The 22,145-nt window shown below is 28.8% G+C and overlaps 3 protein-coding genes across 4 annotated transcripts; 2 read left to right on the forward strand and 1 right to left on the reverse strand.

Annotated features, from left to right (window-relative positions):
* The first annotated feature begins 3,649 nt into the window (after positions 1 to 3,649).
* Positions 3,650 to 8,098, forward strand: LOC111031961 (peptidyl-prolyl cis-trans isomerase-like 1). The gene is made up of 6 exons (XM_022312110.1): positions 3,650 to 3,793; positions 4,037 to 4,230; positions 4,291 to 4,424; positions 5,253 to 5,342; positions 6,181 to 6,288; positions 7,791 to 8,098. Exons 2-6 carry the CDS (start codon positions 4,148 to 4,150, stop codon positions 7,901 to 7,903), a joined length of 528 nt encoding a protein of 175 aa, XP_022167802.1. The 5' UTR covers positions 3,650 to 3,793; positions 4,037 to 4,147; the 3' UTR covers positions 7,904 to 8,098.
* Positions 8,099 to 10,760: 2,662 nt separating this feature from the next.
* On the forward strand, positions 10,761 to 15,080 carry LOC111031962 (small ubiquitin-related modifier 3). Its single transcript, XM_022312111.1, has 3 exons — positions 10,761 to 11,035; positions 11,789 to 11,905; positions 14,601 to 15,080. The coding sequence occupies exons 1-3, from the start codon at positions 11,018 to 11,020 to the stop codon at positions 14,751 to 14,753; spliced, it is 288 nt and encodes a 95-aa protein (XP_022167803.1). The 5' UTR covers positions 10,761 to 11,017; the 3' UTR covers positions 14,754 to 15,080.
* On the reverse strand, positions 14,919 to 17,819 carry LOC111031960. Of its 2 annotated transcripts, none has more exons than XM_022312108.1 (5): positions 17,649 to 17,819; positions 16,983 to 17,085; positions 16,571 to 16,738; positions 15,890 to 16,509; positions 14,919 to 15,304 (listed from the first exon to the last, which is right to left on the reverse strand). In XM_022312108.1, the coding sequence occupies exons 1-5, from the start codon at positions 17,673 to 17,675 to the stop codon at positions 15,077 to 15,079; spliced, it is 1,146 nt and encodes a 381-aa protein (XP_022167800.1). In that variant the 5' UTR covers positions 17,676 to 17,819; the 3' UTR covers positions 14,919 to 15,076. The 2 variants fall into 2 exon arrangements, with proteins under 2 accessions (XP_022167800.1, XP_022167801.1); XM_022312109.1 differs by lacking the exon at positions 17,649 to 17,819 and adding an exon at positions 17,162 to 17,642.
* Positions 17,820 to 22,145: the final 4,326 nt, after the last annotated feature.

Here is a 22,145-nt window from a genome sequence, read left to right on the forward strand (position 1 = left end):
AATTACAACAATATATAAAGTACCTATTATTTTAATTTTTAATTTAATAATTAATTAAGGTGGTGTTTAAATATTCGAAGCACAAGCATATTTTTTTATAAGTTATTGAATAAAAATCTTATTGTAAATAATTGTGATTACTACTTTTTAGATTTAACATAAAGGTATTCAGTGCTTAATGCATCACATTTGCCGTATACCGACTATACCAACTATAGTTTGTAAAATTCCAAGTTAAATCTTTTCTCTGAATACTGTCGAGCACGAAATTAATAATTAATATTTTATGTATTAATTTTGAGTGCATTGGTTAGGTATATTTTAAGCTATTCGAATATATTTAAAATTTAAAGTTTCCTTATTTAATTTTCAATGGATATTCAATAATCAGCAGAGCGACTTTCCCAGCTTTATAAAATTATTTGATGTTTGATGTACGACGACGTCATTTTAATTCGCGGTTCGACCACAAGCAGACGGCATAGTAATATTCATATATTACTTAACATTTATAAAAACTAAAAATAAAAATTGTTGAATTTTGCGGGACATAAGAACTCCCGTGTACTGTACTACTGTAGTATGACTAGCATGTACAACACTATTTACATCTATTTAATTGTATAAATATGTTATTATTCTGCGACCTGGATATGTCGTCGTCGTCGTTTGTGTTATAAGCTTATTTTTTTGTGTTGCGCGCTCGGGAACAAAAAATATGCCCCTACTTCACCCGGGTAGCAAATTGTCTGTGACAATAAATTTTAATTTTGAGACTAAAAAGTAAAATATGTAAGCCCCAAAAGAATAGGTAATCAAACTTACGTATACATCGATTCTTCGGGTAATATATAGCTGCAAGGCCGTATCTTGAGTGCAGACGCCATATCGAGTAAAGATATTTCTTCATCTAAACCCGAACTGAAAAAATCGAGATTTTTTTATAAAAATTACTTGAGTAGAATGAAATATGTGAGCAAATGTTTATTGTTGCCTTACACATTTCTCTTTTGTTCAATGAAATTATTAGAATTGTGAATCGTCACCGAAGAATGACGACGATCAGCTTTTGCCATAGATGATAGATATTATAATATAATATGTTGTTTTCGAGTTTTTGAATTCTTTGGATGACACGATAAATTTTTTATTTCAGATTCCGAAACATAATATTATTTGGAGTGTTTAAATCTATACAATTCAGAACACGGAACTCTGCGTATAGGCCATTTAGATCCACTACTGTCGCGAGTCCATTTTTTTGTCCGACATCTCACAATATTGTTTTTAGTCTTAACGGTTAAACTATAACTTAATATAAAACTCTAGAAGTTTCGAGACATTAAAAAAATTTAAAATTACTAATTAGGCTTTGAAATATACAGAAGTAATAAAAAAAAATGGATATTTTAATTGTGAATATAATATTCTCTCTGGGCTCGGCATTAATATGTTATCAAACAATATTATTCTATAATAGTGTGCAGTATTTGTTAAAAAATTGTGTGATTATATTATACTACTGCAATATAGTGTAATAAATATGTCGAAAACTATAACAAGTCCAACAATAATTTTAAAATCATCATTCAGCAATCTCAATGATTTGGAGTTTATAGTTTGAAAGAATACAGTGAAGTAAAAAAACTAAATGCACAGAACTAAACTGTTTGGGATTTTTAAATGTAAGGAGAGTTCTAGGAAATCATTTATTTATTGAAACAGATTAAATTACTGAATATCAAGAGTACTCATTGGCTGACTTGTAGTATAGTCTGACAATTTACACAATTTTTTGCTTTTCATGGATTAAAAGAACCAAACAGTTTTATTCCACTAGTATTTTTTTACTCTAGACAAAGCAGAAAACACGTATGTACATGCGTTAAAATTTGTATGTACAATATGCGATACGCTCTAGTTAAAGTTTACACCGCAAACCATTAACGCAGATTTTGAAAGTGCTATACAGACAGATGTTTATACAATTTAGTCAGAGATAAATTTAAGAGGATATCGATTTCACTTAGGGCGAATCATGGTGGCGTAAAATTCAAGATCTTAAATTGTCCACTTTTTTTAGAAATGATAATTCTAGATTGGTAGATTTTTAAAGTGCATGTTTGGATTGCCACTTTTAACACCCCAGATGTGAAATAGGTGATTGCTTTGCTTCTGATCTGATGGGAATCAAACCAGTTGATGAAAAAAAAGATTTATACTTGGATTACTTAGTTGATAATTATATTTCACATGAATCTACTTTTCCACCTCTTATATGGGCTGAATTTTCACATAATACTTTATATTATTATAAATTATTACTAAATATTATCTAAGTTATACGAAATAAAAAAAAAATTTAATATTGCGAAAACAGTTAATTTGTTTTATATATTACGTAGTTAAATTTATATTATATTTAACACATTTTATTAAAATAAAAATTAGTGTTTGCAACTTACAATGCTTTTTAATAATTTTTCGATCCTGAGTTAATATTTTGGCTGAACATATTTTATTTGGACAATGGCACCGTTCAACATTTTTAGAAGATGTGTTCTAGTGTATTCCAAAATATACTTATGGGCATTTTCAATAACCATTTTATTCCCTTGAGTTCTTGTCGTGAACTCCATCCTTATAATTTATAATTCAAATAATTATCATTAATAAATTCGAGAATATTATTTAGTGTAAGGAACGAATGTGTGATGAAATCAGACTGCGATTGTTCTTTTGACGAATAACGATACGATAACGGACTAACGGAGTACCTACCTACATCGTACAACACTACAGCATACCTAACAAAACTGATATAAAACTTCTTTGTTTATTTTTCGACGCAATAATATACAAAGCTTTAAAATCTATAGACTCATAAAAATAACTTAACTATACCTTAGGTAGGTACAGACATGACGTCTTTAAAATATAAGAATTAACCAAGTCGTTAATTTAAAATGCTTAAGCAGGTAAATTTGGCGCGAATGGGCTGTCTGAAAAAACATACCTTTTTTTATTTTGGCGCAAATAGATTGTAGCCAACATGAATTATTTTTTTTGGCGTAAATGGGCGATGCCCACAAATTCAACATGCTCCAATTTCCGAATTTCGGCTGTGGGTTGGAAACCATAAAAAGTTAAAACCAAGTTTCGTCAATGCACGCTCCACGTCGAATCTGGATAGGCATCGTGCGATGCCCAATACTATAGGGCCCAGTGTTTCCCAAACGTTTTGCAATAGCGACCCATAAATTTAATCTTTATTAGGTACGCGCCCCCTATAATAAAAAACAAGTATGGCATAAATTAATACTATTTTTAGTATAATCAAATTTATCATTCTCACCGATAAGATAACAAAATATATTCTATAATCGTAAAAAAATAATATAAAGATTACAAAAAATATGTCATACAATATCCTACAATTATATTTGTTGGACTTCACATTATTATTATACAATATAGAGGTATCAACTGACTAAAAATAACAGTAATTGTAACCTCAAATCGCGACCCATCAAAAAAATTTCGTGATCCATGGTTTGGGAAACGCTGCTATAGGCTACGGTTGAATTTGATGGCGTTATTTTAAATGCAACCGCGCATACAAGGTTTCTTATCAGTTTATCACTAGCCGTACAAAAAAGTCGAAAAACAATCACCTATGATATCAATCTGTTCGGCGTTCACTAAACATTTAAATAGAAAGTTGGAAATCATTAATTGTTGTTTGTTAATTTGTTATAGTCTACGATTTATAGGCATTCAAAAGACGTTGTAGGTAGGTGTATAATTTTATCTTTTAATTACCTTTTTAACCGTCGGAGAAATAGTTTTAAATGCAAACGATATTATTATAGCTTGTTGTTTATTGTTATGTACCTTATAAATAATAATTATTTCTATCATTATTAGTTATTACTCATATTTTTTCTTAACTTAAAGTTGTGGGCATGTATCTTAGTGTTATGCTTTATCTTTATTTATAATGCTTCTATTTAATAATTTTAATGTATCATTACAGAAACTGGAAAATAGAATTTGAATCATACTGAATACCGATGAAAGAAGATTATTACTGAATAAATCAAATTTGAATAAATCATTTAGTGATAAAGTTTAATAAAATAATAAAATGAAAGATTCAGTTATGATTCATGGGGCTGGTGGTATCCCAGACAAATCATGGAAACCACAATTTGGAATTCTTGAAACTTCGTATGAATCTACCAACATAAACATTTATGCATTTTTACTTATCTAGTCTGTTAACTTTAGAATGGGTCAAATAACAATTGAACTATACTGGGATCATGCTCCAGAGACTTGCCGTAATTTTGCAGAACTTTGTAGACGTGGTTATTATAATAATACAAAATGTCATAGAATTATTCGTAATTTTATGATTCAAGGTAAGGGTTTAATTTTAATTAAAAGTTTAAATAGTAAAATACTTATAATTTTCTATTTTTTTTTTTACATTTAAGTAAGTTAAATGAATGCTATAAGTAAAGAATAATATAGGTTTAAAATTACGTCCATTTTTATTTACATTATTTTATAATTCTTTATTTGTTAAAATAAAAAAATATTATTATTTTTATTGAAATTACTTAACCACAATCTTTTTAATGCTACAATGTTTCAATGACAATAATGATTTTTTCAGAAATTTTCCAACATTATTGACAACTTGTATGTTACTTGTATTGTTTTTGTATGTGCAAACTGTGAGAGTGTGAGCTATTAGTATTCAGCGATACTGAAGTAAATTGAAACTGTGATATATTTAAAGTTTAGAATTTTGATGTGGTCTCTGTGCATTAAAATATAATTAAATGTACCTAAATATTTTATATAATAACATAGGTAATAAAATGTACATTCTTCATTGATACATTAAAATATTAAATAAATTATACATAATTACAAATTATTTATTATAATACCATCTGCTTGTTACCTATTTGATATAGTTTTTTTTAAACTGTTAGTGAAATATTTGTAATGTAGAGATAAATATGCTAACTCAATATAATAACTCACTATACTTTGTTCAATATTAAAAGACATTTCAGTTAATTGGGTGTGACATATAGAATATAGTCATAATGTATTATTAGTTATTTGTGTCTATCTTAGTGATTGTATGGTAAATAATAATTTCTGCCAAGATTATTTCTCGTATTATAGTTTAAACCAAGTGAAAATAAAATAATGATCTAACTTGTTAATTTTAGGTGGTGATCCTACCGGCACTGGCAGAGGCGGTACATCAATTTATGGTACTCATTTCGACGATGAAATTCATGATGATCTTAGACATACAGGTTAAATTATAAGTTTTATATTTAAAATATATATTGTCCAACAGTGGTGTATGGCATCATTATGAATTGATTCTGGGATGGGATATAAGTTTTTATAATTGTAATATTAATAGGCTATTCCTCAAGGGGGTTGTTCGTTAAATTTCATTAATTATAACATTATATTAATTTATTATAAACAAAATTAGGTAAATGGTTTAATAATGGTTTTCAAAGACAATAATGGACACTAAATTAATTTAAATGTGTTATTTATGATATAAAGTCCATCTTTTTTTTTTGCTAAATTTCAATTATGTCTACGGGATTCAGTTTTATCTTCCAATGACTGACAACATCGTCATTCAATTCAAATGTTCTTATTAAGTTAAAATTCATGATTATTAATAATTTGGCTGGGATTTCTATGTACTTTAATTGTTTTTTGCATCTACCTCGTTTTATGACTTATACATTTATGTATTTTTAAATCAGAATAAAAATGTTTAATTTTAAATATTTAGGTTTTTTTTTTTGAGCATCTTATGATTTATATATCAGTATATAAGGTATAAATGTTAAGTGGTTCATGAATAAAAATGATATCAGAAATCGTAAGTTGTAAGTTTATGTCAGTTTTATTTTTTAACTGTAGTAAAAGTTAACCATTTTACATTAATTTTTATTTTAAAATATTATATAGCCAACTGCTCATAAGAATTGAACTAGTTATATCAAAAAAAAAAAGACTTGGAGGAATATATTCCCATAATCCTCCACCCATACGCCACAGTTGTCCATTTTACATTTTGAATTCTACAATTCTACTGATATTTAATGTATTATTATATTATTTTAGGAGCAGGTATTGTGTCTATGGCTAACTCCGGACCTAATACAAATGGTTCTCAATTTTTCATTACATTAGCTCCAACTCAGTGGCTTGATAAAAAACACACAATATTTGGTAAATACATAAACTGATACCAATGATTATAGAATAGATTATTATAGTCTATTCTATAATCAATGCTAATACTATTGGAGAATCATATAAAATTCATTAGGAACTGCAAAAAAAAAAAATATAACCAAATAGTTCTTATATGGCTATAGTGCTGCACACTAATCAAATATAATAATTATAATTATAATAACATTAAGCAGTTCTTTTACTTCAACATTTTAACTTAAATTAATTAATATTTTAAAAATTATATCATGTATAGAAAATATTAGTATGAAAGTTCAGTAAAATTTCAACGGTTGTTCGTTTTTGAGCTAAACAAAAAAATAAAATGTATTTTTAATAACTGGTTTTGGGTAAAATTAAAAGTTTTTTTTTGTTTTTCTTGATTATTTGGAAAAACTAAAGGCATTTTCAACTTAAATTCCTTAAAAGTACAATCAGATCTAATTTGGTATCAGAAAACACCCTAGAAGTTAAAAACCAAAGCATTTCTTGTTAGTTTTGGTATACTAAATCCAAAAAAAAAAATGTTTAATGCTCCTACAAAATCTAAAATTTAATTTAATACTCATCTGATGGTTTTAGAACATATTTTAAAATTCCTAACATAATACAAAAAAAAAAATTGATTTTATATTTTATCCAAACTAGATTATCTGCATTAACTGATTTTTGTATACCATACCTAATACTCATTTCACCTTTGGAACTGATTAATAATGGTGGTGGCCTTCATTACCTCACACTTTCAAAAAAAAGCTGTTGTTCAAAACTGCTCAGTTTTTCCAAAATTATACTGTTAAATACTGCACACACTGTTATTAATAACACACACATTTATCTAAAATCACATAATCCTTTGAAACCTCACTACATATTAATCATATTTAATCAAAGTTACAAAATAATAAAAATTAATGTAATGAATAACATTTTATAAAACTTTCGAGATTATTTACAGGTTTATTTCAATCTAAACATTATTTTTTTCCATTTAACTATTTATTTTTTCTTATTATAGGTATTATATTGAATTAATTATAAATAAAAAATTTTTTAGTTAATATTAAAATTATAAAATCTTATATATATATTAAATAATTTTTACGACAATTTATTTAATGTCAATGAATGTTTAATTTTTTAATTGTCAATCAAATGTGTGCGGTATTGAACGGTGTAAAATGTGTGGGTATGAGTTGTAAGTGTGGGGTTTTGAACAACGCCCATTAATAAATCACCCACAACTCTATACGGACATTTTTTTTAAATTTATGCTCATATAAAGTTAAAGGGGTATGTAAAAATGTAATATCTGCACAATGCTGAAGTTATTTTCTCAAAAATAAATACAAAATTGTTGTACAATTTATTTTATTTAAAAAAAACTTAAGAATCAAATAGTATTTGGTATATTTACTAACAGATTTTAGATATTAAAAACTTGAACTTAAATCAATTAACATTACTTTTTTTTTTTTTTTTGAATTTTTCACTAGGCCGTGTTCATTCCGGTATGAATGTTGTCAAAAGAATGGGCATGGTAGAAACGGATAAAAATGATCGACCTGTTGATGATGTAAAAATATTAAGAGGTGGAATAAAAATGTAATGACATAAAAAAGCATCTACATCTACAAAATATGTAAAACTTAACCAAAAATATTACAATATATTCAACAATTACAAACTACAATGTCAATAAAGTAAAATATTTTAGTGTTCCTATAAAGATATTCATTTTTGGTATAATGTATTGCTATTTTTAAATTATATCAAACAAACTGTGAGGCAATTAACCAACATATATTTTAATGGTTTTGGTTTTTAAAAATTGTTTGGTTTGGAGAACAGTTTTTATTTTTTTTTATTTTTGATAAAAGTGTTATAACTTGTGGTTCTTGTTAAGGTAAAATCTTTGACTACTTGTCAATTAAACTTAAAGTAGGCTTTAGAAACTTACATTTTTTCAATATCTTTATGGTCTTATTTCTATACTCTACTCTGGATATGCAACATAAAATATTGTTGAGGATTATAAATATTGGTAGCTACTTGTAGTAGTTAGTATAATTTAATATTTATCTACTTTTAAAGTTTTAACTATATTTAATGTGTTATTTTATTAATAATTTAGACATTTTAGGTTATTATAAGTTAACACTTACATTCTTTTAAGGTTTTTATTAAATAATCCCCTACAAATATTAATCTGAGGGACGAGGTGACCGAGTGGTCTGACGCAGCCAGTCGCGATTTGATACTCGGCCATTAGGCGGCATTTTTCTTCGGACAAGTCGCGGTGACCTGAGAACAAGTGCCGCCATCCCCCAACCGGGCATGGCAGAAACCTACGGGTGCCCACTAGAAATTCTGCCAAACAAACACACACGTGTTCCAAAACCCAACAGTCCCAAAAACCCCTGGCTAATAACCTCGTAGTTGATGCCATAAACAATTAATAAATAAAAAAAAAATATATATTAATCAAGTCAAATGTATGCATACTTTTTATAAGAAAATAGTATTATTTTAAGAGAAAAATTTGTTCTGTTCAAAATATAATTATTTTCTGAATTATAAAAAAAGTATTTTTATAATAAATAAAAAAAATACAAAACAAATTATTCAGAGTATGTATTTGAATAATTTTTTCAAAAAGTACTTAAAATTGTATTTGAATACTTTACAAGACTGGATGATAGTCACAGACTATATGAAAACACATAATTGAAATAACATGGTCAGAACTTTTTTTATGGTTATATCATTTGATAGGCTCATAATTTATGTACAGCATTTAGTAATAATAATTACATGACAATACGATAATGTAGGTAAGCAAGTGACGGGTTGCGCCTTACACTGACTATCCAAATTTGGAATTTTCCAATCATAGGATCATAATATCATGATGAAAACAGAATAGCTGAATAGCTTACTTGGAATCATGGATGTAGTGTGAAGATCCTGTTCCATAGAATCAACCAAGTCATATAATATTTTTTAGCTGATAAAGGGTAATATTCTACAAAAAATAATCAGTATAAACATTGATCACTCTACAATAATAATAATAATTTAAAATAAGTTACATTTCTTAAACAATGACCTATGCAATTAAAAAAAAGCCAGAATGTTTATTTTTTTGAACTTTTACATTGACCATTATTTTAAATACAAGTATAAGGAATAGTAATCAAGTATAATATATTAATAGGTATTGTATAAGAAAATTATTTATTTTTTTATAATGAATATCAATTAAATATATGCCTTACCTATATAATATATTATATTGTTAATTAATAATTATTAATATACATTTTTTGACTTTGTCTAACTTTCAAAAAATGAGTTCAGACTTTTTTAATAAGGACTTTGACAGATTACCATGTTTTATAGGCTGCATTAAACTCCATTTTTCAATATTTTAATATTAAACTTTATAAGTCTTTAATAATATGAAATGTTAAACTTTCTTTACAAATTATTTAATATAATAAAATATGGATGTCCAGGCACTTTAGATTAAGTGAAAAATGTTTATCACTTGATGTAAAAGTCTTAAAGTTAATGGGCAGCGCCTACCAGCTACCACATCACTCTGCCCAACATTTATAATTCAGTGGGACGATTTATAGTGAGAAAACATTGTAACGTCCCAAACATAAATGAGGTATACCCTATTCGTTTCTCTCCTGGCTCCATTAGTTTTTAGGTATAGGCACAGAACAGTAGGTCTATGGTATTAACTATTTTCAAGACCCATATTAATTTTTTTTAAAAACTAAAAGTAATGCTTTGTGTAATTATCTTAATCAGAGGTTTCTTACTATCTAAATATCTTATCCTTATGCATATATATTATATATTTATTTTATAATATAGTCATAATGAAAAATTAATTTTTAAACATACAGCATGGTAAAGCCATACCTTAAGGCTTAAGACCTATATAAAGAAGTGGACAGTTAGTAAAAAGAGAGAAAAAGCATAGAGGAGATATAGAACAATAATTATTATAGTACGGCCAGTGAAAAATGAGCCAGGACCTAACGTTTCTAGTGGTGTATTTAAGCGTAATCCCATGTAAGATGTAACTGAGAAAGCCCTGATGAAATTCGGCCACCCGGAGCATTGGTATCACGGCTTACTTTTCGCTGGCCGTACTACAATTATTTTACCATTGATCACCGTCCATGCTCAAAATTTGCTTAATATTCCATGATATATGATTTTTTTTAAACTACATCTATCTCTTTTATATACATATATATTAATATGTACATGATCTCTTTCTAACAACCAAATCTTTCTTTATAGGCTCTGTATTATAGGTTACGTCCCGGTAAAGAGGATCGACGCCGCGTTGACGGTGATACCAACTTAACAACGGACTCATCGGTGAGCAACAATCCAACCACGGTTAACCGCCGCATTCAGTAGAACGCATTTCGCTTCCATTTGTTTATACTTCATTGTTGTCTGCACTACCTGTCCGTTTGCCTGTGTCTATCGGCGTCTGGTCTGGTGTGTGAGTGACACTGTAGTATTGTACGATATTCTTGCCGGCTACAATACACATTCGTACGAAATTTTGTTTACTGTTTTTCTTAAACAAATTCAATTCACGGCCACCGTCGTCATATTTCTCATTCTCACAGGCGTCGCCTTAGTTATTCAGTTTATTAATTTGATCATCCATACTTAGCAAGAATTAGCAATGGCCGTGGATAAAGGAGTAAGTATTCACACGAGTTCGCGTAAAGCGCGCTAAAAACTATAACACGAGTTCCGGCGTGTTTGATGGTGTCCAACACCCGAAAATGGTCCCGTCTGTTGCTCGCCCGTTTTGACGTGTGGTCCAGCGGGGCGTCTAGTCACCTCGTGCTCGCACCCCGATCGGCGTTGTGCCCGCGCAATTTTCTCTTCATTTTTCGTCAAACAATTTTGTGCTACCCGATGTGTGCTACAAGCCCGAACAAGTCGTTTTTGCATCGCTGCTCGCAATCGTTCTCTTCGCCTAATATTCCTATCCCCTTCTCGTTAAACAATCAAGATTTTCGAAACGGCATCAGTGGTAGGTAGTGAGTATGCAACCCATGGCATCATTTGGTGCTGAATTGAAGCTCGTTGTGACGATTCCAAAAATATACCGTCGCACTATTAATACTATTAATACTATTAATTATAATATCCATTAACCTCGAACCCGAAATGTACCACCATCATTGACCCATCTAAATACTGTTGATACAACTATTATCGTTAACATTGATTATATTTGGCACGATAAGTCGTCTCACTTCTGACGACCAACAGATTTTGTTAATTATCCATAACCTTGATATTAGGTTTATATTGTTAAACGTTCCTAGAGTCCATTCACAATCAGAACATAAGATGGTGAATTTGAATTTATTTGGTACAAATTTAAATGTTTTCATATTTTATACCGACTAATCAATTCTAAGAGCAACGTAATGTATTATAGGATGCTCCTGAACATATCAATCTAAAAGTACTGGGACAAGACAATGCTGTGGTACAATTCAAAATTAAAAAACATACTCCACTCAAAAAATTGATGAATGCCTATTGTGAGAGAACTGTAAGTATAAACTATTTCTAAATATTTTATTTTATTGTAACCATTATAATTCCTGTTATTGAGTTTTAGACTAAATCATCGCCCCAGTTCAAAATTGCAACAATTCGAGTTATGTACACCATCTAACGTTTTCAGTTCAATAACGCAATAAAATACGGTTACATCATTTCGAGTTGTTGCAGTTATTAACTAGGGCATTGAAATGATCATGTGATATTTTTAATCAAAAATTGTTTAGAAATGGAGTCAAGCATTTACTTAGGCGTTGATACATTGTTCAAATTTACTTACTGATTGTCAGCAAACTAGAGTCATGGGTGTTCAAACTGATTAGTGATAATATTTGATATACTGAACTCGCTCAGTCATAACGACTACTACTGTTTATTGGCCTTGGCCTTGATTTCTCAAAAACAATTTCACTTGCCATAGAGTAAATATTTCTATCAATTTTGTGTGCAAGTATGTGTATTACGTTAAGTGACATTGGCTGCAGAGAGTAGCAAGTAAATGTTGCCCCATATAATCAAGGCTTACTATTTAGCAAAAACTAAATGTATTCAATGGTAAACATAAGTTATTTAGCTATATTAATTATACCAATTACATTTTTGATACTTCCAAATCATTTGAGATTATTTTATTTTACATTACGGGACGAACCCTTTAAATACATGAATATAATATAATAAGTAATAGTAATGAGCTTTGTGGAAACGAGGCTCAGATTCAGAGGGTGAATGAAGGGTCAGTTTTGGCAATATGCATAAGACGGATAATCGGTAAGTTAAAATAGTAGTTTGAGGAAGAGAATGGTATATGAAATGGAACAGATGGACGAGTACGACGGGAGGGGACTTTAAAGGAAATACGAGATAGTGATTCTGGACTTTCAATTTTAGAGGAGAGTAGATTAGATTGAAATGATATGTTTGCCGAGTGACTCTATTCAGTTTAAGTTGACCTACTCGTCAGACGAAAACTGATCGTTGTCGCGCATATCTCGCAGCTCTAGTGTCCATTACCACCTGTTGAATATATGACTACACACCGTACGCACAATGGGGGCTGTGGACTCAGATGGTTAACGAAGGCAGTGACCAATCACGGAACACCGTTCACTGACCCAGGGGGTCAGATAGTTATAGCTACTCAGTACGCATGCGCGAAAGTGAGTCAACTTAAACTGAATAGAGTATTGTACCTAAAGTTAATATTGACAAATATTTTGTAGAGGTAGGTTAAACCAAGGTCTCAAACCATATATGTTACCATATTACTTTATAACCTTATGTCAAACCTGTACCTTATCGATTTTTTACAATTTTACAAAGCCAAAATAATTTTACCATGTTACATACATTAGTCTAGAGATGAGTATACATAATTCAATAACATAAGAAATTATCGCTGTTCAGACCACAATATTTTAGTTATATTTCTGTAATTTCAATTAAAAAAGACAATCATGCATCTAGAATCAGCATAAAATCCTGAAGTATTTCTTATTTGCAACATTTGATGTTACAATATTTTTATAGAATTGTTTAGTTATAAAATTTGAGTTTGGTTCAGTTAGATTTTTTTTAGTCCAGTTTTGACTTTCTAACTTGAACCAAACATCCAAATTTTGGTTCGAACTATCGACATACCTCTAGTTTTTTACCATCACATTAATAAGATAGGAATGATAATCATGTAATTCCCAATACTTTGCTCTAGTGTTGTTTTACAAGTTAAAAGATAACTAAATATAACTCGATGTAAATAAATTAATTTATTACAAAATTAAGTAAATCCACCCAAATAATAATTTTATTCAATATTATGTATATTAAATTAGTTCATAATATTTGTATATGGCTTGTATGATTTAGATATTTAGCACTCACTGCTTTTGTGTCCTTGTCTTACATTGTGGAGGTAAATAAATATGGTTATTATATTTTTGGTTACTTTCCATTAAAATTTAAACCTTATTCTGTAGATTTATTTTGTCCATTTTGTACAAGTTAAGTTAGCCAGGTTGGAATAATATTTGTAAAACAATTTAATACTTTGTGTTTTTTTTTTAGAATCATAATGCTTCTATGTTATCTCTTATTGACTCATGAATAATTAAGTATAATTATCATATAACCTAAAAAGTGAAAACCTTAATGTTGTCATCACTGAGGAGATCTATACAATGTATATTTAAACGTCTTAGGTCATATTTTTCAGTTTCAACTATATTTTATAACATACTCATACATTTGGGATGGAATAGGTAAATAGTCTACCTATAATTGCAGTTATAAAAGTTTTCTTCCTAGAATTTAAATTGTTAGGCAACCTTTATAATGGTTACATTATTATCGAACATGCTTAAAGTTACTTGCTATATTAATATTTTTAGTTATCTGTATGACTATACTCTATTCTGAGTTAAAAATAGACCGCCTTTACCCATCACAACTTAGCTTTTGCCGTAATTTGTTAATTAGTCTGTAATGATTGTGCTCCATGGCTGTAGCAACAGGTGGTTCTTACAGGTGAGACTGATATGAGGAGGCAGCCTTAGTGGAGAGTTGTTATCTACTGCCTGGTCTGTTCTTATTTTGAATAAGAGTTACTATAGGTTTACTAAGGCTGTGCTGGTTTAATGATTATAACTTCAATACTTTTTAATTCATTCATAATTATTATATTTTAGGGTTTAGCTATGGCTACAGTGAGGTTTCGATTTGATGGACAAGCAATTAGCGAAGCTGATACTCCGTCTTCACTTGAGATGGAGGAAGGAGACACAATCGAAGTCTACCAGCAACAAACTGGTGGTTTGATTTATTCAGACTTCTTCTTTTAACTACTTATTATTTTATATAACATAAGTTTATATTTTATTTATAAATCACCTTATATGTAAATCATCTTAGTTTTTAAAACCTCAATTACCGCAAAATGTCATTACTTACAAAACTGGCCATATTTACAAAAATTATTTTAAATAATACAAATTTATTATGAAATAGAACGATTTCAAGAATAAACTACCTAAACCAGATAAATATGAGGTGTATAGATCAGATTTAAAATATTTAATGAACACTTTATATGTAAACAATTTAATTCATACTATTATAATTATTTTCATATTTCTCTAGCCTAATAATAAACTTTTGATATTTATCAATGAGATTTTTTTGTTGGTCTTATTATTTTAAATGATTTATTGAAGTGTGTAAATGCTACCATAATGATTGTGATCATTAAAACGATGTATTCAATCCGATTCTTAAAAGGTGTTCCACATATTGCATACACTTGGCTATGTTGAGCTGGGACATCAATCACACAATGGAAATCAAAATCTTCATTATAGTCTTCAATACATAAATATTTACGTTTTTTCAATTCCTAAAATATAATTAAAACAAATGTGAAAAATTAAAATATTTCAACATTACTTGGAACCCTATCTAACAAAACTAAAAACTAAAACAACTAAAAACAATGTTTTCCATTATTTCCATCTTGCTAGGTTAGATTTATCTACTATTAACATTTTAGGTAAGAGCACCATGTAGGATTTTTATATTTTAATCGTAAAACTATTAATTAGTCACATAATTCAGCATTCTATAAAAGCAACTAATGGTAGGTAATATAGGTGGATAAAGTAAAAGCAAATTATTTTTAAATCAATGGTTCAACACATTCCTTAACTCAAATTTTGAGTTTTTACAAAGTTATTTGAGGTATACATCATCTAAATTATTTAACGTGATATACTAGTAACTTAAATTGGTTTTTAAAAGGTGTCAAATGTTTTAATTTTTATAAATAAACTGTATATCAACAAAAAAATTGATTTACTGTATAGCAAGAATAGTACCATAATAAAGAGTATGACAAGATAATATTTTATTCTGATTGTTGGTACTTTTAATTCAAACATTTCTGGCATATTTACTGTAGTTCCAAACCTTAATAAATACTTACCGTTCCAAAAGATGATACTGTAATATTGCATGGACCAATTTCTTCGTGAGGTCCAATTGAAATTTCATTTTCTGGTTTTCCCCATATTGCGAAACACAAAAATGTAGCATAGTACACAGTAAGGTACAAAATCATAGGGGATGGACGATCAAACATTTTTCTAGGTTTGCGTTTCAAAATAGACAACATGATGTATAATGCTATTAAAAACATTGTTATTGTTTGTGTTGGAACATTATACAGGTCATGTAACGGATGATAAAGTACAGAAAAGCATAATATTCCGCAGGGTGTACTAAAGAATATTGTTTTTAGAGAAGTTGAAATCTCTGTTCTGGATGTATATGTTTGGTCAAGACTTACACCTTTTATGAAAAACCAAAAAACAAAACTTGCTGAAAACACCATGTGAAAATAATAAGAAGTCCATGGTACCCAATACATTCGATCTTCTATGTTTGGATCTGTATCATGCCAAGTCCAATGAACAAATTTTATACCCATTATATCATATGGTAAATCAATCAAAAATACATTCAATCCTACAGTAACCATAAAACCTACTTTGGTTATGTTTGTCCTGTATGCCACTTCAATTGCAATGTAATAAAAAACTGAATCTGTAAAATTAAGAAAACGTCTGATACATAAACTGTACTAACTTAGAAATATAATACTTACATAAGATTATGACGTACAACGGAAGTCGATGTCGGAAAAACATAACTGGTGCAGTACTATGCCAAAAATTGTCTATTTCAGGCATGACATAACATAAACTTTCAACAACCAAACCATGACAAATAATGCATAACCAAAGTAGAGGACGTCTTCCTCCATTAGCAAGTGCTATAATAGTTATGACTCGATGAATATTTTAGTTTTCACAGATAATTTTATTTAATAAATTCATATTGTGTTTCGATATTTATTATGATTTATACTATATTATACTACCTACGTTATAAATTTGCAATAGTCATTTTCTGAGTTAAATTAATTACAACCTGCCAGTGACAGACTGGTATTTATTGTCTATCAATTAAATGTTGTGATGCTACTAAATAATACTTAAATAATTTTTGTATCTTACCGTGTATAAGTGTTACTGCTCCACCCATTATAAATAACATCTGGACTAATAAGTATGTTGGCTGATTTTTCCATAATTCCGAAATAGATTCAAATGATATAAACTGTTTCCAAACATAAAATTATCGTATAGGTAATTTAATATTATGTAGTATTAGAGGACTCCAGAAATCAGCACACCAATTCTTATGTTATTAGATTTTGTAATAAGTACTGTGTTGACACCATGGCTATTGAATTGACATATTATTATCAAACTCAAAGTTAAGAACATTATCAGGGTTATTTGCCTTGTAACAATATTTAAATTTTAATGGTTAACATGAGTAAGTAGATAGATACCTATGTAAAATATTACAAATATAAAATGGTTATATACCTATCGCAGAAAAATTGGTATATCGTAAAAATAAAACCTTTAACAAACGTATAAACACAAAAATATGTTTAATTAAAACTTGATGATAAATAAGTCGATGATCCACTCTAATATTATTATAAAAATTTAAAGTTGGTTTTAGTGAACCCAAATTTGGAATATTTTATCGCGTATGGGTCACATAGTGCAATCAAATAGTGCGCTGACATTATTTTAAAATGTTAAGGATATATTTTTATTACAAAGGTAAATTTGTAATCCTATTAATTTTAACAAACATGATCGTACGTCACTAAATTGTTCGTCGGTCGCCATTTTATTAGGATAACTAGGTACGTGTATAGTCTACGACTGTCTTACTTCACAGACAGGTGGATACTGAGTCTGACTACTGAGGCTAATGGATTCGTTGCTTTTATAGGTGTACATTTATATTTATATAATACATGGTATAGACTATATATTATCTAAACTAGGTAGGTATATGATATTATTTGAAAAATAATCTGAACGGCCGCGGCATACCCATTGAACAATACGTGATAAATACTAAATAATATTCTGTATTTCAGTGTAAATAAGAAGTTCCTATAAAGATAAAATATTAAGTGCCTATACTAGTATACTACTTAATAGGTAGTACCTATGTATATACCTATACAATTGATTACCTACCTATAAGTTATTACATGCTTTAATGCTTATTCCAGATAATTTAATTTTGATAAATATATGAAATAGGTAATGATTGTAGGTACTTGCCCCATCATGGGCCATGTTTTATCATGTAATAATACATTGTATACGATTTGATTGTTAATAAGTAGGTACTAAAGATACCCAAAATACATTTTGTTAATTTAGATGGTCAAATGTTAACCTAATTAATGATAGATATAGTAGCAAGGGTGAGGGGGCATGCCACCCTCTATTTTAGTTAATATTAATTGTTATATCACTTATTACACAATAATAATATAATCAGAATGCAAAATAAAAAGGTGGCAAGTTAGTGAGGCTATTCTGTACGGTAGGTTACAGCAGATCACAGTGATGAATGGACGATAGGTAGTGTTAAATTTGAATTCAATGATAAAATTTTTGAAAACGTTTTAGAAAAACTAATGAGTATTTAACCAATTTATGGGCGCCTGGGAATTGGGCCACAGTTCACCTTTTTTTCCAAAGGTAAACGGTAATTGAGCCACTAACATTTTAAATTGCAATAAAATAATATTTAATATAATACAAATTATTTCATATTATTTATTATTTGACTGACTTTATGTATCTAATTGTTTTGTATTATATTTTTAAGGAATCTAGGAAAAAAAATCCCCGGAATAAAAACCCCCGGATAAAAATTCCCCGGAAAAAAAATCCACAGGAAAAAAAACCCCCGGAAAAAAAATCCCCAAAGTTATACCTAATTGTTGAATACAGCTGTCTAAAATAATAATTAATAATAATAAAAATATATAAAATTTGAATGATAACTATTAGAGTTGGTTAACTCCTTGAGTGGATTTAAGGATTTCCATAATTACACAGTCACACTAGTCACAGATATAAAAATTACTCAGAGACAAGGTACTCTACACTGCACTATGTACATGAACTATAGAAGTATACTGACTGTCTAAGGTTATCGTAATCGTTAACAATATAGGCCCGCAGTAATAAATAGAACACCAACAATATTTTTCTAGACTTAAGAAATTTTGTTTCGATCATTTTATTATTTTCAATTGTACTACTATAATGATTTCGATACGTAGATAACGTCTTTATGTGTCGATAATGCGATTAACAGCTATTATGCGTTCTGGACTCAAACTAATTGGTCAGTCGGTATAACATCGTAATCGCGTTTATTGAGAGGACGCTACACCGACATAGTATTTTGTTTGTCTCCGTTTAGGATGTACAATTATATTATATAAGTGAACTTTGCAAACTCGACAAAGTAAACTTTGGGGATTTTTTTTCCGGGGGTTTTTTTTCCTGTGGATTTTTTTCCGGGGATTTTTTATCCGGGGGTTTTTATTCTGGGGATTTTTTTTCCGAATACCATTTTTAAGTACCTATTAGAAAATGTTTTTTTCATATAATTTATATTATTATTTATTATTTGACTAATTTTATGGAAATTGTTACATATTAAATTAGTTAAATCTGTATGAAAGTATTTAAAAAATATATTAATTATTTGAGGAACTGTATTTTTATATATTAAAAAATAATAATTAGTATTAATAGTATTAATAGTATATATTTTGTGTGCTATACTTTTATGGCCCAATCTCCGGGTAGTAAAATGTAAACAAATATTTTATACGAAACAATTAATTAAAATGTGGCCCAATTCCCGGGCGCCCCAATTTATACCTCCCGAATGCACCAACTATCCACCGGAAAATATACTGAAGTTAGAAGTCGAAGCATTATTTCTACTACTTACCATGTACACAAACACTGTAATAATAAAAACACATTACATTGTAAAATCACTCCTCTCGGAATCTAATTATAATAATGAATTCTTAAAAATAAAATTGCATCATTTAAACCAGTGGTGGCCAAACATTTTTACCACGGGCCATAAAAAAAAAAATTTACTTTAGTCATCAGAATTTTAGTCATAGGTAGATATTTAAATATTTCATATTTAACGACGTTTTTATTGTACTCAATAATTTTAATGACTTTCTTTAATATTTAACTTAATAATTACTACAAATGAAAAAAAAATTATTTTCGGCTACATTTCCAATAATTATGTGGTGGCAGACGAATAAATACCGTGCTCGTTGCGCAACCAATATAATGTATACTATAGATTCTACAGCCATCGTGATCGTACGAAAATAAGATAAGATACGATAATGCAATTTATATTTTATATTATTAAATGACATTGTAGCAACAAAAACGTTACGGTATGGCGATACGGGGTTAAATATGAAGAATATATACTGTATTTTTTTTTTACCTAAATCAAAATTTTTTTTTTCTTCGTAAATATAAAATTATAAAATATTATAGTCCTTTCGCGGGCCAGATATTAAATGATGGTGGGCCGTAGTTTGGCCACCACTGATTTAAACTAAAGATATTTGAAATTAAACAACATGGGGGTAGGGGTGCTTAAAGTTAAGGGGGATGCGGTTCACCCCCGTAATTGCGCACTAGTGTTGGTATTGTGTAAATTATTTTGACTTGCCTAGTTGTTAGCACAGGAGCTTCATATGATGATACATTTTTTGTTTATACGTCTACAATGTGTAAACGGTAATCGAAAATGCCCAATATCTTTGCGTAGAGTCCTGCTATTTGAATTCTGTTTTTTGATTTGTTGTTATGACATAAAAATATAATTTTTGGTGAACTTGGAATTTTTTTTTACTTAACTAGTCATACGTATGCGTAAGTTAACATTTTTTTTAAATGGCAATCACCTGTTTCAACCATTAATTATTTTTTATAAATTTTGGTAGTTGAATTAACTTTCTAATTCGAAAATTGACCAAGTTACGGTAGTTCAAAAAAAAATGCTCTCGATTTTCAGCTTTTTAACTGTAACTCTGAAAAGATTATTCTAGGATTGTTAAGGATTACCTACCATTTTTACTACTATTTATTACGGCTATAATTACACCTTATTTTAATTTTAACTACTGTATAATTTTCACTTTAATTTGAATACGAATCAAAACTAAAAAAAAAAAATCTTAAAGCAGAAAAAGCTTAAATAAGTATATTGTTTATTCTCTTCATTTCATGAATCTATTAGAACGCATCAATAATTAATAAAAAAAACAGGTATTTATAAATTGATCAACTTAATTAGGTAATTGCCTATGCTAATCTTATACTTATCGTATTTTTCGGTCATTATAAAATTAAACATTACTTTAACCCGCGGCCCTCCTCGTCATAATATGCGGCACGCGACCACATTTGAAATTAAGCATGTATATTTTCTATTTCAATAAAATAATTATTATAATATTATGTAGTGGCTAAGGTAAACTTTTATCCGTATGACAGTTTGATACAAAATTAAATACGATAAAATAAATGAAATGACTGAACATTTTGATATTTGTCATCGTTCAAACATGTACGTACGTTACTCCTTGATAAATATGAATCATTCGGATAAAGTCGATATGTTATTTCATTATTTGTTCATTGGGAGACTGGGAGTGTCAAAAAAATGCACGTCATGCTGCACAACGTAACCCAGGTATAATTTTCTTTATTTTTCTTTAGATAATGCTTCCAAGAATATATTGATGTTATCATAATCACACATTTTCAAAAATAGGTTATTTTTTTACCTAATAAAAGTTTCTAAAGTATCCTCAGACTGCTATAAAGTCAGTTATACTGACTGGGTGATCGGGGAAAAAAAGTTTAGTGAAACATTTACCGAAATACCTTTTCTTGTACAGTTCTACAGTTGGACTTGGTAATTTAGTGTGTAATACTGTAATGTATAAAATGCTTGAACATATATATTATATTTATAATTTATTTGTTATCTACCATAATATCTGTCATAACTCTTATAGTCATACCTATAGTATAGGTAACAACTATAACAATAAGTACGAGTATGAGTCAGCGTTTGTTATAGAATTTTATATTTGTTCGCAGTTCAAAAGCAAGTTTGCATTTAAAAAACGGGCAAGTAGATGTCACTCTGCTGTAAATTAGGTGTCTAGGAGGTTGCTGAATTGGATGGTATTAAATTTGAATTCAAAAATCATTGTATACGAA

This window comes from Myzus persicae, unplaced genomic scaffold (assembly GCF_001856785.1).
Source record: "Myzus persicae strain clone G006 unplaced genomic scaffold, MPER_G0061.0, whole genome shotgun sequence".
NCBI classification, from domain to species: Eukaryota; Metazoa; Arthropoda; class Insecta; order Hemiptera; family Aphididae; genus Myzus; species Myzus persicae.

Excerpts from the sequence above, each read along its gene's own strand:
- LOC111031961 (XM_022312110.1), top strand. The coding sequence starts at position 4,148 with ATGAAAGATTCAGTTATGATTCATGGGGCTGGTGGTATCCCAGACAAA. Across the intron at positions 4,231-4,290 it reads TTTGGAATTCTTGAAACTTC|AATGGGTCAAATAACAATTG; the intron begins GTATGAATCTAC and ends TGTTAACTTTAG. Across the intron at positions 5,343-6,180 it reads TGATGATCTTAGACATACAG|GAGCAGGTATTGTGTCTATG; the intron begins GTTAAATTATAA and ends ATATTATTTTAG.
- LOC111031962 (XM_022312111.1), top strand. Across the intron at positions 11,906-14,600 it reads ATGCCTATTGTGAGAGAACT|GGTTTAGCTATGGCTACAGT; the intron begins GTAAGTATAAAC and ends ATTATATTTTAG.
- LOC111031960 (XM_022312108.1), bottom strand. The coding sequence starts at position 17,675 with ATGGCGACCGACGAACAATTTAGTGAC. Across the intron at positions 16,739-16,982 it reads AGCAGTAACACTTATACACG|CACTTGCTAATGGAGGAAGA; the intron begins GTAAGATACAAA and ends TAACTATTATAG. Across the intron at positions 15,305-15,889 it reads CAGTATCATCTTTTGGAACG|GAATTGAAAAAACGTAAATA; the intron begins GTAAGTATTTAT and ends ATTATATTTTAG.